The 18,130-nt window shown below is 36.9% G+C and overlaps 1 protein-coding gene across 1 annotated transcript in view; it reads right to left on the bottom strand.

Moving 5' to 3' along the window:
- Window positions 1-4,069: 4,069 nt before the first annotated feature.
- LOC126187496 (uncharacterized) overlaps window positions 4,070-18,130 on the bottom strand; it is a 166,042-nt gene continuing 151,981 nt past the window's right edge. Inside the window, exons 11-12 of the mRNA XM_049928609.1 lie at window positions 16,768-16,914; window positions 4,070-5,957 (exon numbers count right to left, since the gene is read on the bottom strand). Of these exons, the coding sequence (XP_049784566.1) occupies window positions 5,866-5,957; window positions 16,768-16,914 (239 nt within the window). The 3' untranslated portion in view covers window positions 4,070-5,865. The remainder of the gene's footprint in view (window positions 5,958-16,767; window positions 16,915-18,130) is intronic.

Genomic DNA, 18,130 nt, shown 5'->3' on the forward strand with positions numbered 1-18,130 from the left:
ACATTTGTAAAGGCAAAGAGTTTTCAGAACTCAGCTGTATATGTGTGGATGGATATGTGTGTGTGTGTGTGTGTGTGTGTGTGTGCGAGTGTATACCCGTCCTTTTTTCCCCCTTAGGTAAGTCTTTCCGCTCCCGGGACTGGAATGACTCCTTACCCTCTCCCTTAAAACCCACATCCTTTCGTCTTTCCCTCTCCTTCCCTCTTTCCTGATGAGGCAACAGTTTGTTGCGAAAGCTTGAATTTTGTGTGTATGTTTGTGTTCGTTTGTGTGTCTGTCGACCTGCCAGCACTTTCATTTGGTAAGTCACATCATCTTTGTTTTTAGGTATATATATATATATATATATATATATATATATATGATGGACAAATGTCTGCTTGTGTCTGTGTATATGAGGATGGATATGTGTGTGTGTGCGAGTGTATACCAGTCCTTTTTTCCCCCTAAGGTAAGTCTTTCCGCTCCCGGGATTGGAATGACTCCTTACCCTCTCCCTTAAAACCCAAATCCTTTTGTCTTTCCCTCTCCTTCCCTCTTTCCTGACGAGGCAACCATTGGTTGCGAAAGCTAGATTTTGTGTGTATGTTTGTGTTTGTTTGTGTGTCTATCGACCTGCCAGCGCTTTTGTTTGGTAAGTCTCATCATCTTTCTTTTTAAATATATTTTTCCCACGTGGAATGTTTCCCTCTATTATATTCATATTTTTAAATATATATATATATATATATATATATATACTTTTTTTTTTTTTTTTTTTTTTTTTTTTTTTTGTGTGCGTTAGCACCTTCTGCGATTGAAGCTGGACCTTCACAGTAATGGTAAAACGGTGACCATTGAGGTGGATCTTCAGCTTCAGGAATGTGGCAAAGTTCACAGGAGCCAAATGTGCCGAGTAGGGTATATGTGGAGGTGCAATAATCTTGTTTCTGTTGAGAAACTCACATGTGAAGAGAGTGTCATGATGGGGTACACTATCATAGTGGAGAAGCCAGTGTTTTGCACACCACAGATCCGGCCACTTTCGCCAAACTTCCTCCCTCAGACACCTTAAAACATGGCAACAGAACTTGCTATTGACAGTCTGGAATTTGTGATGCACAATGCCATGAATGTTAAAAAAGACAATGAGCTTGCAGCTGGGCATGCTGAGGACCTGACTCACCTTTTTCAGTTGTGGAGAAGATGGACTCTTCCACTGTGAATGCTATTGCTTTGTCTCAGGTTCATATCCATACACCCATGTTTCTTCACATGTAATAATTCTTGATATGAAGGATGTATTGTTCATGCATTTATTGTCCATGGCATGCCGATAGACTTCTTGACAGACTTCAATGTGGTGTTCCTCCTACTCTCGGATCAGTAGCCTGGGGACCAACTTGACAGCAACATGCCACATGTTGAATCGCATGTAAGGATTGCCTGCACTATTCTGTACGACACACCCACAATGGCTGAAATATATTTTCAGGAGGTGGCACCCCACAACTAAATTTTATAAAGACATAAATGGTTCACATTTATATAGAGTTACCTGTTATCTATTGTAAAATAAATTACGTCAATATATAAAAATAAATGAAAAGTAGTAGTTCGCTTTTGTTCTGCAGTATTACTTTTATTGTGTTAACCGGTTTTTATCTTACAAGGCCATCTTCAGACAATTACTGACTCTTGTCGGCAAAGAAGTGACATTGTAACTTCTTTGTCGACAATCAGTAAATTACTGACTATTATTGTCAAAGAAGCTACATTGTAACTTCTTTGTCAGCAATCAGTAAATGTCTGAAGATAACCTTGAAAGCTAAAAACTGGTTAACACAATAAAAGTAATAGTGTAGAACAAAAGCAAACTAGTGTTTTTCATTTGTTATAATGTTATTCTACAAAGAACTGACAGAAGAATCCGATTCATACCATACAAAGGTGGCTGCAGTGATCAGCTGTACAGTGTATGGTGTAAATCTGTTCTCAGATTTAACACTGACTGCAGTTTTAACATAGATGAGTACACTACACAACACAGTTTTATAGATTGATGATGTAATTTATATTAAGATATCATAACAGGTAATTGTGTATAAATGTGAACCATTTATGTCTTTATGATATGTGGTTTTCATAATGAGTCATATCACTATGTTATGGCATACTTTTATTTTCAGTGTATAATTCATGCTTTTACCACCTGATGATAACAATGTCATATTTCAGCTAACATAAAGCTGTGAACACTTTTATGTGAGTAGGTGCCATTTCATTCTGTGTGTGTTGTTGTTAACTTTTACATTATTTTACAGATTCATGACAGTTTAAGCTTGAATGTTACTTATATATTATTTTAATGGCATGTAGGAACCTGATGATGGTCAGATGACTGAAACAGGTTCTACAAATAAAGTATTTTGCCAGCAGCTCAAGGTGGTAATCTGACATTTTTCAAATGGCAGAAATTTTGACTTGTTCTCTGGTGATCCTCACACAATTTGCAAGAGGTTTTGACATTTTCGAGTGTTCTGCTTTTGAAAGGTCATCCTGATTACTCGTCTTCCAGTGATGTTCTTTGGTTCTTGATGCACACCTGCCACTCAAACTGCCTCACAATACTCACTGCAGCATCACTATACACTTGCTGAATAATGTCAAGCACCTCTGTGGCGTATTTCCCCAGTTCCACACACAATTTCACATTCACTCATACTAATATGGTGAAATCACAGACATGGTAACAGATGTATTCAAAACACTACCAGCTGTACAGCTCCTGATGTTAACAGGATTGTCTCTCTTAGCACACTTGACCTGTGAAGGTTGACACTCCATTTGACTGTATGTGAAGCATTGCACTGCGATCTGTTGGCTTTTTGATACCCCCTTGTAACTACCGCTCAGAAGCAATGTCACCAGGATGTAAATAGTTCCCTAAAAAGTTGTTGCAATAACAGTATGGAACCATACAAGGTATTCCAGACATACCAGCCAACTGTGAAGCGAAAAATTATGTTTTGTTAAAAATGTGGTTTTCTTCCCAGTACGGTAGGCAGATCAAATATAGGTGGAAACAACTGTTTGGTGTGCACATTAAGGAAAGACACCTATTAAATACTAGAAAAACAGATTAAAGCAGCCACCTTACTTTGTGTCACTGGATGTGCCACCAGGAATCATTGAGGTTGTTGACAGGGATGACTAACCTCTGTTATAAGAACAGCTGCAGTACTGATTGGGAGATTCCCTTACCAGATATTGTCTCAAATGCTTTTGTTGCACAAATATTATACTCTCTTGTGCACTTAGCCTGCTTACCTCCTCTACTGGACACGAAGTTGTATTCGTGAAATCAGTTTGTTTGAATTTTCAAACTCATGAATTTTTCAGTGCAAATAATTCGAGCCAGACAACTGTCTTAATTATGAACTGTTGAAGACTTCCAGCACAGTTCTTTAACATGTCTTGACCACCTGCTAGATGTAACTTTGCTCCATTGTCATTAATGGCAGTGCCACTAATTCTACTTGCAGTAATGATGAGAGTTGCAAGTACAGTTTGTATTCCCATGTGAATATATGTTCAGCTTTATTAATAGTTTTTATCATGCACTTTGATACTACAAGTAGGGTAAGGCCAAACTGGTTATTGTTGACTGGCCTCCGTTCAAACATTTACTGGAAGTCATATTGATTGATATGTTTTTATATTCCATTTTTATCTTCTATTTTATCAAAACCACCAGTGGTCTGCAAGGAGCACTAAAAACACAGACAGGTTCCCAAGGTACATTCTGGACGTTGGATTTCACCTTCTGACAATGACTATGATACTTAAAAGCTTTAATTGATTATTTTATGCCTCAGTTTACTTATTGCACATAGAAATTGGGTGATCCATAACAATAAATAGGATGACTTTTACTGGCACTGCATGTATACTGTAAATGAGTGTACACTTCTACATAATAATGTTTAATAGCATTTTCACTGTGCTTAATGCTCAATTTGTTACCTGGGAGGGGCCATGACCACAACAAGAGTGAATACTGAGTGAAAAGCAATTGTAAAGTCTTGATTCTGTGAAATTTATTGTGAAAACACTGTTCATTCTCATCAGCAGAATCTCTTCCACAAATTATACACCAGATATTCTTTAATAATGCTTCATTACTTAAATAATTTTCAAGACAGGAAAAAATATTACCAGGCACTACCCACTAGTTCCTGTTTTCTTAATCAGTCTCTCTTTTGCATAAAAACATTGTACATAGTAGTTAATTTTACTATACATTTGTATAACATTTTAGCACAGTAAAAAACAATAAACTGCTTCTTCATTTTTACATAATGCATTTGTTGCACACATAAACACTGAATGGCACCAATTATTAATATCGCAGAGTTGACTATGTTTTAATTTATAGAGAGCAAGACAGATAACCAGTATGATTGTATGGTCTGTATAGTAATTATATTTCAGTAAAAAAGTGAATAGATCTTCAACCCAAAGTTTATTTATATGTTTATGGCTAAAATGACATCAGTCACAGACAAAAAAGTCACAGTGATCTCTCAGGTTTTCTCAATATGAATGATTAATAGTGTACTTCTGAATGTTCTGTTAAGTTGTCGATTCCATTTTGTGCACAATATTTTGACAACTGATCTAGCTGTCTTCCTTAGGTGCTGCGAGTACTGATCTCATACTTTTACTTGGTCCCACATCGGAGGATGCTGGGAGCAGGAGCTTGCAATCAGCTCATAGCTCATTGGCTGTTGAGACAAGCCCCACTTTCTTCTCCCAGAGCAGCCGGCTTACAGCTTAGAAAAGAAATGAACATGTAATGTATTAGTGCATTGCAGAAGTCCCACAAAAGTTGATGGTGAGTCACTAGGACCAAGAACAAGCTCTTTGCTCAAAAAAATGGTTCAAATGGCTCTGAGCACTATGGGACTTAACATCTGAGGTCATCAGTCCCCTAGAACTTAGAACTACTTAAACCTAACTAACCTAAGGACGTTACACACATCCATGCTCGAGGCAGGATTCGAACCTGCGACCGTAGCAGTCACGCGGTTCTGGACTGAAGCGCCTAGAACCGCTCTTTGCTCATTTCTGTAAATAATGTACGTAAGGTTGGCAATTAGTGTAAACATTATGGAGTGGTATGAAGTCAGACGACATGCGCCAATCACAGAGGGGCCAAATAAAAGTGTGTGACCCGTATTACTGTTATGTGTACTCGCAGCACTTGAACATAACGGCTGGGTCTGTCATTGAAATACTATGCATAAAATGGAATCAACAAGTCAGGGGAACACCCAGAAGCACACTATCAATGGCTGACAGTGTTTCACAGCCCACAGATACATTTGAAAACAACAATGCTCTTTACTGGGCATGAACTTTGCTTTCATATAACCTGGAAAATGGTTACCCAGCAAGTTACTGATGGGCCTACAGTACAATGTGAAATCGAAACTGTATAGCAATTTTGCATGCTTCTTGACATAACTGGTTACAGTGAGTGGGGGCTCGCCTGCTTGCTCTTCAGTTTACAGATAGGTCATAATATGCCCCTTACCTGCAGAGCCATCAAGTCACACATGTAATTACACTGTATGGAAGCAAAAGAACTTATTGCTGCTGTCACTATAGGGGGAACTAGGATGATGTATGTTTATTTTTACTCCCTCCACTCCTCTGATAACACTTCTATATTCAGCATTTTGGTACATATAGTCCTTAGTTTATTCATTTCCAAGGCCTTCAGTTTTGGCATTGAATTCATGTGGCATGTTTGTGAATAAAACTTTGGTAAAATGTAATCACAGTTAGCCTATATCTTGAAAGCTGAAGGATTTTCTGTTATCACTCAAGAAACTGCACACGAGATACATCACACTGGTGTAGGACACCAGCCGTATCAGCTGAAGGTATCAGCTGCCCTCCAAATGCTGCTGCTGTGAATCAAAATATTTCTTAATTAGTTTACAGAGACCATAGTGAAAAACAAGGAGACAGATTCGTTACATTGTGATTTGCTTTACAATGTAACTGTAACTATACCAAACAGCAAACAGTTCATTGCACCGTGTATTCTGAATTTTCTGTATCAATACAGGGTTTAAGAAAAAGAATTGCCAGTTGATGTAACTTTTGAGAGGTATGGATTAATTATAATATTGATTAGATGTGGATATAAGCAACATACATGTAAGTACCTTTGGCAACTATCACATTTTATGGTTTAATGCAAGATAAAGATATAAATGCTGTAAACTAGTACATTTTAGTTACTGTTACATGGTAACAACATTTAATGGTTGGAAATTAAAAGTAGTACACTTGTGTTGGTTTGGTTCAGAATGTGCAATTTCATAATACGTTTTGTGCCTAAATTATGCTTGAAATGTAATGTGGAATTGGTACTGTATATTCCACAAAAATGATAATCACTGCCATCTGCATTGTATTAACAAGTTATCCTGATTACTGAATGAACATTCCAATTATGTAATGACATTTTCCATTCCAACACAAACTTAATAATTTTCGGGAGGTTGGTCATTGATCATTCCAGAAGTTAATATGGGCTATGTTTTATAGGGAGTCTTGAAGGAAAGGCCACTTTCTGGCAGGTAGTAAATTATATTTTGAAGCAAAAAAGCTTATAAACATATGCTATTAGAACATTTCCTGACATACAAGTTTGTAAATGTTCATATGTTTATATCACAGCAAAACAGTTTTATTTTGTTACACAATTTTATGTATTAGTTATGACCTGTTTCAAAGTTAGAGCAGTACATCACAAATTACAAACCAACTCTTACATGCAGTAGTACATGGAGGCTTAATTATCTGCACCTCAGTTACATGGATTTGCATTTACCCAGATTGTCAACCACAAGTCTTTGTAGTCCAGATTGTCAACCACAAGTCTTTGTAGTCTAGTCTAGTCTCTGTGTGCACAGATGTGTCACGCTGGCACTAACTGTCCACACTATGTGTGACCTCTGCTTCAGGCATTTCATTATTGTTTGTGGTAGACAGTGACCATTCCATTATTGTTTGAGTGACACAGTTGTCAATGGCTACACTGCTGTGCCACGTTGTGAATCTGAACTTTAAAAATGTCAAAGCACAAAGGAGTGGTGCTATCACTTAAAGGTAAAATAAACATTATTGATTCATTTGAAAAAGTTAACCAGTAAGTATGGTGTAGGTACTCCTACAATAACCAATTTTAAGAAGAATACTGATTCAGCTTTGAAGTTAACTGGCAAATTTGATAGTGAAGATAGGAGTAAACATAAAATAGTGTCGAAGAAACCAAAAAAATGTACCTTTGTATTGTTTGTTTCACACACACACACACACACACACACACACACACACACACACACACACACACAAACTAAGCAAACGATATCTGGTCTTTTGCTCTCTGAAAAGGCATTACAGTTAACTATAAAAATAGGTGGTGGTGAATTGTTTGTGGCAAGTAACAGATTTAAATCTCATCATAGAATTTGTAAATTGGAAATACAATGTGGAAATAATTTCAGCTCATGTAGATGCAGGAAATTAGAACTGGATGAAAATGACTGTGGCATGGACTTTGCAACGCTAATGAAACCAGATTAAATTGGAAATCCTGGCGAGAGACTTCAACTCCAGGATACAAAGCTACTAAAGAGTGAGTAACAATATTAGTTTGTGGAGATGCTACTGGGACCCATAAAATACTTTTGCTCATTGGAAAATCCAAAAACTCCAGATGCTTCAAAAAATTCCAGGGTTCCCTTAATATATAAAAGCCAAATATTGTATGGATGAACACCAAATATTCACTGACTGGTATGACTACACTTTTATCCCCGCAGGAAAAATATTTGAAAACGAAACTGGTAAACAAGGGAAAAAGTCATAATTTTACTGAGTAATGCACCAATCCATCCTAAGGCTGAATAGTTAGAGAGAAGAAATGGAATGTTCACAGTAAAATTTTTGTGTCCTAATATGATATCTTCACTACAGTCAGTGGATTAAAGTGTTACTGAAACATTATAATGATTTTATAGAATACAACTTTTACATAGATTGTTATCTGAGATAAAGATAACATGGAAGTCATTTTGTCATTTTTCAAGCAATGAAATTAAAAGAATATTATTATATGGTTCCAGATGCATGAGATTTGATTGAAAAGCTTGGAACAGAATACTAAAATGGGAGTACAAAAATTCAGTAACCAATACAGATGATTATGTTTTGAAGGATAAAAATGAGCTAATGACAAACATACAAATATGCCAGGAATGTGATGATATGAAAAGAGTGGATCACTTCTGACAGTAGTGATTAAGATTTTTCAAATCATATTGAGTGACAAAACTGTTTTATTGAAATCACATTACAGCCAAACAAACAGCAGGAAATGCAAGAAGTTGAAACAGAAGAAAACATAGGTGCTGGAAATGATGCAGGACCATCTCATGCAGAAGTGTTTCAAGCCGTGGAAACAGCTGTCAAATGGTGCAAACAACCAACATAGAGTGACACCATGAGTTCATGACAGATAAAACAAATTCATACTATAGCAGCAATGAAGAGAAAAAACTTTTTATGTCAGATGACAATTAAACTACAGTGACTGCCCTATGTGACTTTTGTTAGGTATTTCATTAAGGTTGCAGAATTTTAGTAACTGTAAGAACATATGCATTTACATGTGAAAATGTGTCTCTAATCTCTCAGTAAACACTGATTTTTATTTGATTTTAATAAGTTTAATTTATTTTGTTGTTTAGAATAAACAACTATCTTTGTATTAACCCTAGAAAGTTAACCATATGATGACATACCTGAAAGATAACCATAAGCAGGTGACATATGTTATCTTTCTAGAGTTAATAATACAAAAATCACTTTCCTTCATACATTCAGCTACCTAGATTTTCGATTATCCAAATGATTTATGACAACACTTAGTATTGTTAATTGATTCTCCACAGCACATGTTTTAGAGCATCACAGCATAGCTTTTTATTGTTCTTTATACAACATAGCAGTTTTTCTTGTGTATTCACCTTTCTTCTGTAAACTCCATAAACCTCCCTAATAAAGGTCTGATTGTATTAGATCAGGAGTAGGGCCTGGATGTCAAATAATGGCAATACTGCAATTGTTCCACAGCCTAGGGAAAATGCAGTTCAGGTATTGCCTCACACATAAGATAATGGGTGGTGGAGTCTCCATCTTGGTAGAAGGACTTCAGAGTTGTCAACCAAGAACACATCCACTAATTATTCAATGGATGTAGTTTCTATAAATGCAAGTAATTGTATCTTGTACACATACAATCATATCTTACTACTGAAAATAGCAACATACATGAAATGTGTTCTCAGATGGTAAGCAAAACTGTTAAAACAAGAATTTCCCCTATTTTGTGAAACAGGTGACGAGTTCAAAGGAAACAGGACTGTTTATCAATGAGACGGGAGGGTAGGGGAGGGGAGGGGAGGGCAGGGGGGAGGGTGGGGGGGTGAGTTAGCTGGCCTGCACAAGAGAAGGCCTTGAAAACACGCACTAGATGTGACCTAAAGGCACCAACAGCTGTGTGATAAAGGGATATCATGAAGAATTCAGTAATATTCAGGAACTGAACACTACTGGTCCTTGTAAGCAAAGAAGTTAACATCAATATATGCTATTTTACAATGGAACCTTGAGGTTTACCCATTTAATGCACACTACCAAACTTGATTTTACTTCAAATAATCCCACTATTATACAATTTTTAGTAGTTTGTTGACATTGAAGGATATTTTCATGGCTCATTATGTGTTGGGATTACAACATAGACATACATTGCAATGCTATTTGTCCATGGTGATTGCAACTACAGTTCCATCGCAGCTGAAAAATGGTACTACAGGCACTGTGTATCCTAAATTCACAATTACTAATGAAAGAGCATTTGACAATGCACTTTTGGAGACAGGCACATTATAAGAGTCAATAAAGGGAAATTCACAGTAAAGGGAAGGAGGAAGAAAGAATTACTCATGTGGTCCATCACTACCCTACTACTGGTGTGCAATGATTTGTTGTATGTCCCAACATTACACAAATGTTTTTATGTTGATCTCTGCATTATGAAAGACTGTAACCACCTCATCTTCAGTGTACACAAAATCCGCACAAAAGGAACAGCATCTGGCATTACCAAATTCACCGCTGGTTTCAAGGAATTTTTTATATTAATAGTGTTACTTTTTGATGATGCTTATTCATTTGTAGTTTTAGTATCCTTGCCAGCAGACATCACGATGGAGGCAGATGAACTTGCATGGGCAGTGCAAAGAATCGTGTGAAAATCTGCCTTGGAGGGCACACGTGACACATATTACAGGTACACCTGCTGACAGAGGTGTTTACCTGTGAGTGGCAGTACGCCAGGAGGGACAGGGCTTATGCTGAAGTCAACTATGAGGACTTTGTTTTGCACTTCATGCCGCCTGTGTTTGTCAAGTGCTCAGTCAACAGCCACCTGTATCAGCATGTGCTGAGTTTATCCCTGTGCACATCTCTTGAGGTTTTGGGCTTTCTGTTTCCTGTAGATTGACTCTCAAGGCAAGTCTTCATTACATCTTAAGGGGTTCTGTTCCCAAGTTATTGTCAAGTCACCATCGACCCATGAGGTACCCATACCAACGTACAGTGCAGCAGTGCTGTCACAACTGTGCAAATACTAAAATAGCCAAACCAGAAAGACCGCAAATATCCAACTGTGATCTTTCAAAAAACAAAGAGGGTTGTAGTGTTTCTTTGCATCTATAACATCAACATATCATCATCCTCAATTAGTTAGAAAATACACTGAGTGGGCAAAAAGCAGAAGAAGCCTTTGGAACGTGTGAAACCTGTAACACCTGTGTATGTATGTAGTAAAATCATTCTCCCTTGATTAATAAGATATCCTTACACTGTATAACACTGATGGTTTAAAAAGAGGTAAGCAATAATTTCCAGTAGTTTATATTCATGCAATTAATTTTCATAAACTGTTTGAAATGTAACATGTTTCTTTTTATATACACTGGTAAGTAATATCATCTCCCAGACACTTTGCTTTCCTCCGAGGAAACCTATGCAGTGTCAGTGAAAATGTAAAGGAACTTTCAAATTGATACCTAAAATAGGTTGTTTTTGAAGACTGGTTTGATTCACACATTAACATCTGAGGCAAATGTGAAGAGCTAAATTCTTGTGAAGAGAACAGGAAAATCATGAAAATCTGTTTGGCAGTATCTTTACACAAAGATGTAAAGAAGATAATTTTTGAGTCAGTCATAATAGCATATATATCTACTGTTGTTTTATTCAATAAAATGCTTCTTCTGTGAATAACAGACATTTTTGCAGATACGTATCATGATTCAAGTGAATTCACATTTTGTCATCTCCTGTTACATTTAACATGTTATTAATCAATAGAAATACACAACTCATTAGTACTTCACTTATTTATATAAACAATTAAGGATTGTAAACAGATAATAACCTTATTTAAAATGTGTTAGGTTTTCTTCAAAAATTTGTGGATATGCGACACATGTCTGAAATGCTCATTATCCTTTGGCACAATATTTCCATTGCTGGAAGTCTTATTTCCCTTCTTCTTCAGAATTAAATGCAGCCAGAACACTTAAATGTACCAATTCTCAGGGCACATTATTATTATTATTATTATTGTTACTACTACTACTACTACTACTACTACTACTACTATTAATAATAATAATAATAATAATAACATTAGAAGTATATGATAATGTAATGTTATGGTCCAGCTGAGGTGACTGACTGTCTCAGATGAAGCAGGTAAGGTGAAAATTGAAGAGGCAGTGGGACAATAAGGATGGCTCTGTCTCTAATGTAATAGAGTGTGTCAGCAACAGGACACAAGGGACAGATCTTGCATATGGGTTTTTCACATGAATATTATTAATGTGGAAATAAATTGGGAGCAAGAGCATGGTTCAGGATATGATGTATGCTGAGAAGGTGGCAGAATATCACTTTGGGAGGAGTGGGACTGTTTGGATTAGATTTAAATTCAATTTTCGTTCGTAGACCCAAAAATGAGATGATTCTCATTGGTATGGAACAAGTCACAAGGTATAACATAAAAAACATAAAACATTTGAATATAATGCTCATTACCCTGATTATTTGTCAGGGGATTGTCAAAATAGGTGAATACATTACAGTATACTGGAACTGCTAATATTTACAGAATGCACACACTGTCAGAATGAAACATAGTTACACACTTTTAATAAATTTATCATACACAAAATACCTAATCTTGACTGTTGTGACCAAGTGCTGTCAAAACTGAAATCTAACGGATATTTTTACTTAAGCTGGTCTAATAGTCCCTGTTAAGATATACATCTATAGAGTAGAAGGAGTTGCCTACAAAAAGGTCTTTCAAACTCTCATCAGGTTACCTCCCATTAGGAAAGTGGGTGCACTCAGTGACTGTTATGTGATTTATAAATTACAGAGCACAGCAATCAGTTGTCCTTTTTTTTTTTTTTTTTTTTTTTTTTTTTTTTGCTGGTTTTGTGACACAAATACAGATTTCGGATAGTGCCTAGCCATTATCAATGCATTATTTTCTAATCTTGATGCATGTTAGTTCCCTGTTGTTTGGGTGTCAGTCACATTACTTTGAATACTACAGTAGTATTCAAAGAACTGTGACTGACACCCAAACAACAGGGAACTAATATGTGTCAATGTTAGAAAATAGTGCATTGATAATGGCTAGGCACTAGCCGAAATCTGGATTTGTGCAATAAAACCAGCCAAAAAAGGATGACTGATTGCTGCACTCTATAATTTATAAATCTTTCAAAGTCTGTTTAAACCGTGCTTAGCTGAAACCAAGTTTTTAATGGTTGCTGGCAAATTAAGGGAAATGTGTGTTCCTGAATTAGCTCTTTATGTAGATTGTTCTTATTCCTTGTATTGATACTATGTATTTAGCTATTGGTTGGAAATAGAGATATATTACTTGCAACAAATTTCATTAAGGAATAAATGTACTGAGAAGCAGTGGTTAGAATACAAAGTTCCTTCAGCAGGTTTCTACATGTCATTCTTGAATTTACACCACAAATGAGTCATATTACATGCCACTCTAAAAACTTTCGCTCGGTTTGATGAGTTACCATGGAATATGATCCGGCATGACATAATAGAATGAAAGTTAGCAAAGTATGCAAGTCTTTTCATATTTATATCTCTTACATTCTCACTGCAAATACAGACTTGTTTAGGCACTTCACAAATTCTGATATGCCCTTTCTAACTGAATTTATTACCAAGTTGTAATCCCAATAATTTAACACTGTCAACCTTTTCATTCTGAATGTCTTCATATATTATACATATGCTGGAAGAAAATCTCTTACAGGTTCTGAACTGCATATAGTGGGTGTTTTCAATGTTTAATGACAGTGAATTAGCTTTAAACCATTTATCAGTGTCAGTGGAAATTTGACTAGCAGTCTTTTCTAAATCTGTACTTGACTTGCTACTTATTGCAATGTTTGTATCATCTGCAAACAAAACAAACTTAGGATATGGCAATGTTACAGACAAGAGATCATTAATGTACACAAGAAACAGCAATGGACACAGGACGGAACTTTGAGGAACACCACATGTTGGAGAAGATATTGCTGATTTCAGCTCACAATGAGAGATAGCTGAAGCCTCTGGAGGATATGGTCCAGTTAGTCCACTGCAGGGTATTATTGCACAATATTGGCCCAGTTTAGTTGGAAGGAATACGATATTGGAGACTTTTTTTTAGACTGTGTTGGTGGGTATTGGCCATTTGTGAAGGGCTTAAAACATATTGGAGATGGATTACTCACTACTGTAGATGTGCTGTCCACAGATAGCAAAACTACATGATCAAGTCACATTAATGTGACCACCACTTATATTTGAAGTCAACATGCAATAACCACTCACAGAAAGGAGGTGGGAGCAACAGCAGTGGATGGTATACGAAGTGTGTTGAGGGTCTTAGAACACAATGCAGTCATTGTCAGAATGTGGAAATGGAACAATTTATTTCACGTTCAAAAGAGCATGATCAGCGGCTTTTGGCCCTAGGGTGGAACCATTTCTGAAACAACGAAGTGTTTGCTTGCTGCCGTGGTTAAAGTACAAGATGCGTGGCAAAATGGCACTATACAAAACTGGTGCTGAAGAAATTGTTGTGGACCAAAAGCCATAGATGATGGGAATTAACAGCAGCAGTGGAGATGTGTACAGATGAACAGACATGTAACTGATCACCCAGATGAACTCAGAGGCTACCAATAATGTCTGTTCAAAGACCATTCAGTGAAGGTTGTTGTGTATGGACCACCACGGCAGCAGCCTGGTTCATGCACCCATGCTGACTGCTGTTCATCACCAATGAAGGCTGGAATTTGCACACCAATACCGCAACTGGATGTCCACTGAGTGGGGACAGCTGGCCTTTTCAGATGACTCACATTTTATGCTCTATCAGAAAGATGGATATTAGCATATACAGTGTGAAACATTGAAAGCAAACAACCAGGGCGCATTCCCTGGGTGATCTCATTATTCTGAAAGGTGCAATGGATCAATACAAGTAAGTATATATCCTTGGGGACCATGTTCATCCCTGCATGCAGTTTGGTTTTCCTCCGCACAATGGCATCTACCAACAGGACAATGCAATGCGTCACACAGCTCGCAATGTATGAAGAGCATCAGGCTGAGTTTACCATACTACTCTGGTCACCAAGCTCTGTGGATTTAAACCCAATCGAGAATCTTTGGGGCCACCTCGACCAGGCTGTTCGCACCATCGATCCTAAACAGAGAAACGTAATGCAGCTGGCCACGGCACTGGAATCAGCATGGATCCACAACCATCTTGGTATCTTCCAGACCCTTACTGACTCTCTTCCTGTACATCTTGCAGTGATCCGCACTGCAAAAGGTGATTATTTGGGCTTTTGACACGTAATCGCATTAATGTGACTGGACAATGTATAAAGGGGCCCTTTTGTGCAGAAGATGTGACTTCAGTCAAAATGAAGATACTGCTCGTGTTGAGTGATCTTAATAGGATGTATGTTTCCATGCAGCCGTTAGAAAGGTAGAGGTTGTTGTCTGTGAAGGTGGTTCTGTGAGCTGATAACAGAAAATGAAAATGTACAAGTGGTTTAGGAATTTGGTTGGTTACAATGGATTCAATAGTTTATCTTATGAAAACACCATGTGAGATTCTGTGAAAGTGTTGTGGACCTGTTTGTGAATTATGTTCAAAGGAAAAAGGATTGATGGCAACATAACTAGTATTGCACATAAAGAATGAAATGCCAGCAATGGAACTGGAAGTAACTGGAACATGTAATATTCAATGGCAGCAAGGCAGGAGTGTGGAGGATGTTACAGTGGGAAAGTGCAGCAACAATCAAGAAAAAGTAGGTAAACAATGGTGGAAGTGGTTGATATCCCTAAAATGAGAAGGTGGGCTTGGTAAAATCAATGGGAGCTGGTGGTGACTAGAGCAAAAACACAATTCCATTGTAGGTTTCTCATGTTCCTTCCATTGTCATGATCATTCACTTCCATACCTCGGGCTGTTTTCAAATCCAGACAGTTCCTTCTCCTCCCCAGAACATGCATCACTCTTGTATAGTATACAGAGCATTAAAAGCAGTTTTCTTGATTTCATTAGTCTTTTTTTTTAATTTTTATAAGCTCATATTTCCCTGCTATTTCCTCTTCACATCACTTTTGCTTATTATTTTCTGTCCAGAATAAACACACCTCTGAACTTCTGCTGCATGTCTTCTCTGTTTTCTTTATGTACGGCCAAGAAAAATAACTTTTATCCTCCCTCCCCACCCCTCAAGCACATGTGGTGAGACATTGTCAAGGAGACAGTGGGACAGTATCTGAAGGAGCAATGTTTGCATATTGCCACTATAATTGAAGTTTCCTCTGATTATGTAGTACAATTGTGTGGAATAACAAAAATGCTTCTTAATCAGATTACAGCAAATTATCTCTTCCATCCTTGCCTACTGAACTAGTGTTGCTTCGCTAATAGTCTTGTTATAATAGTTTCTCTAATAGTCTTGATATCATAGCTGTTTTATATCCATTACAACTTCTGGCCATACGTGCTCACATCACAAATCCATAATAATAAGGGAGGAAGGAAGAAATGAGGATTAGGATTTTATGTCCCATTGATTATGAGGTCATTAGAGATAGATCTCAAGCTCTGAATGGGAAAGACAATTCACTGGGTCCTTCCAAGGGTTCCATCCCAATATTTGCCTTAAGCAATTTAGGGGAATCACTAAAAACCTGAAGCTAGATGGATGACTGAAAATTTTAACTACTGTCCCAAATACTAGTAGAGTGGCTTACCACTGCACCACCTCGCTTGGTATCTTAGAACAAACCATAATGTTTTGTTCTTGCACTTTTTTGCAAACAAGTATAACAACTTTTAATGTCTGAAAGAATAAGAGTCCAAAAGTTAAACCTTCCTGACTTCCACGTGTAATTAAAATAAATGCAATAATGAACTTAATGTGTTCTTGATGATAGCAAAATTGTAGTTTCAAGCATTTTGCCATGACACGAAGTTTATAGAGATTGATTATTAACAAAGGACCATACCTGGAGCTGGATCAGGATGCAACATAGTAGTGTCAGATAACACAACAACACTGCTCATTGTAGGAAGACTGACTCCAATATTTGTGAGAGTCTCCAACTCTCCACTGACATTTAAAATTTGTACTGATGCTGTCTCTCCTGTTAACACTGAAAACAGATATTACCATTATTAATGCCATAATCTAAAGTATGCACTTTGTGTAAGTATCTAATTTATACTTTTGGCAGCCTGGATTTGGAGGAGCACAAGTAATGAACTGTCACACATAGTCTTGGGAGTAAAACATAATATTGTTTTAAGTGTAACAACAGTAAGCTGGACATCTGTCTTTTTGACTTGAATATTTTAGGGCACACTCAAGAAGCCATTTTGAAAGTAGTTTATAATCAATGTCACATCTATTTGGAGGGTTAGGAAGCTAGCTAGCAATGTGCAGTTTTACAGAGGTTGACCAGAGATTTATAGCAGTCATGAAGACAATGTATTGAGTAAATGTAAAGAAACTGAGTACTGTTCATCACCTGAATATTGATTCTGGGGCACATATTCCTAACGTAGAATGTGGTAACGTAAAGTCTTGGTGGAATGTAAATAATTTTAGGAATAGCAAAATTCATGCTTCTTCCAGGCAATACTGTGTGATAATGAATGCCATTGGAGAGAAACCAACAGAAGAGATTATTAATGATGTTTTACAGAGATTATTAAGTGGTTCTAATTTAATTTTGAGAAATCACCCTTACTTAGTTCTGTACAACAAAAAGGATCATACCAACAACTGATGTAGCACACAAACAAAGTCAGCAAACAGGGTAGAATGATCCAAAATTTTGGTGTGCATACTGACGAAAACTTGAACCTGAACTGAAAGACGCGTATTGTTGGTCTGCTTAAAACTTAAGTTCAGCTACTTTTGCTTTTTGTATAATTACTGGTCTTGGAAACAAAAACATCAGCCTCCTGGCATATTTTGCATATTTCCACTCAGTAATGTCACATGGAATAATTTCCTTGGGTAACTAATGACTTAGAAAGAAAGTAATGATTGCAGAAAAGCAATCAGTAAGAACAACATGTGGTGTTTACCCAAGGTTGCCATGTAGGCTCATCTTTAAGGCATTAGGCATTTTATCTACACCTTCACAATGCACATATTCACTAATGAAATTCTCACAAATAATCCATCACAATTTAGGAACAACAGAGATGCCCATGCCGACAACACTAGAGGAAAAATTATCTTTATTACTTACTATTAAAGCTCTCAATGGCTCAGAAAGAAATTCAATATGTAGCAACAAAAATGTTTGTTTGCCTGATAACATAAAATGCCTGACAAGTAGCAAAGCAAGTTTTAGACTT

Source organism: Schistocerca cancellata, chromosome 5 (assembly GCF_023864275.1).
Source record: "Schistocerca cancellata isolate TAMUIC-IGC-003103 chromosome 5, iqSchCanc2.1, whole genome shotgun sequence".
NCBI lineage: Eukaryota > Metazoa > Arthropoda > Insecta > Orthoptera > Acrididae > Schistocerca > Schistocerca cancellata.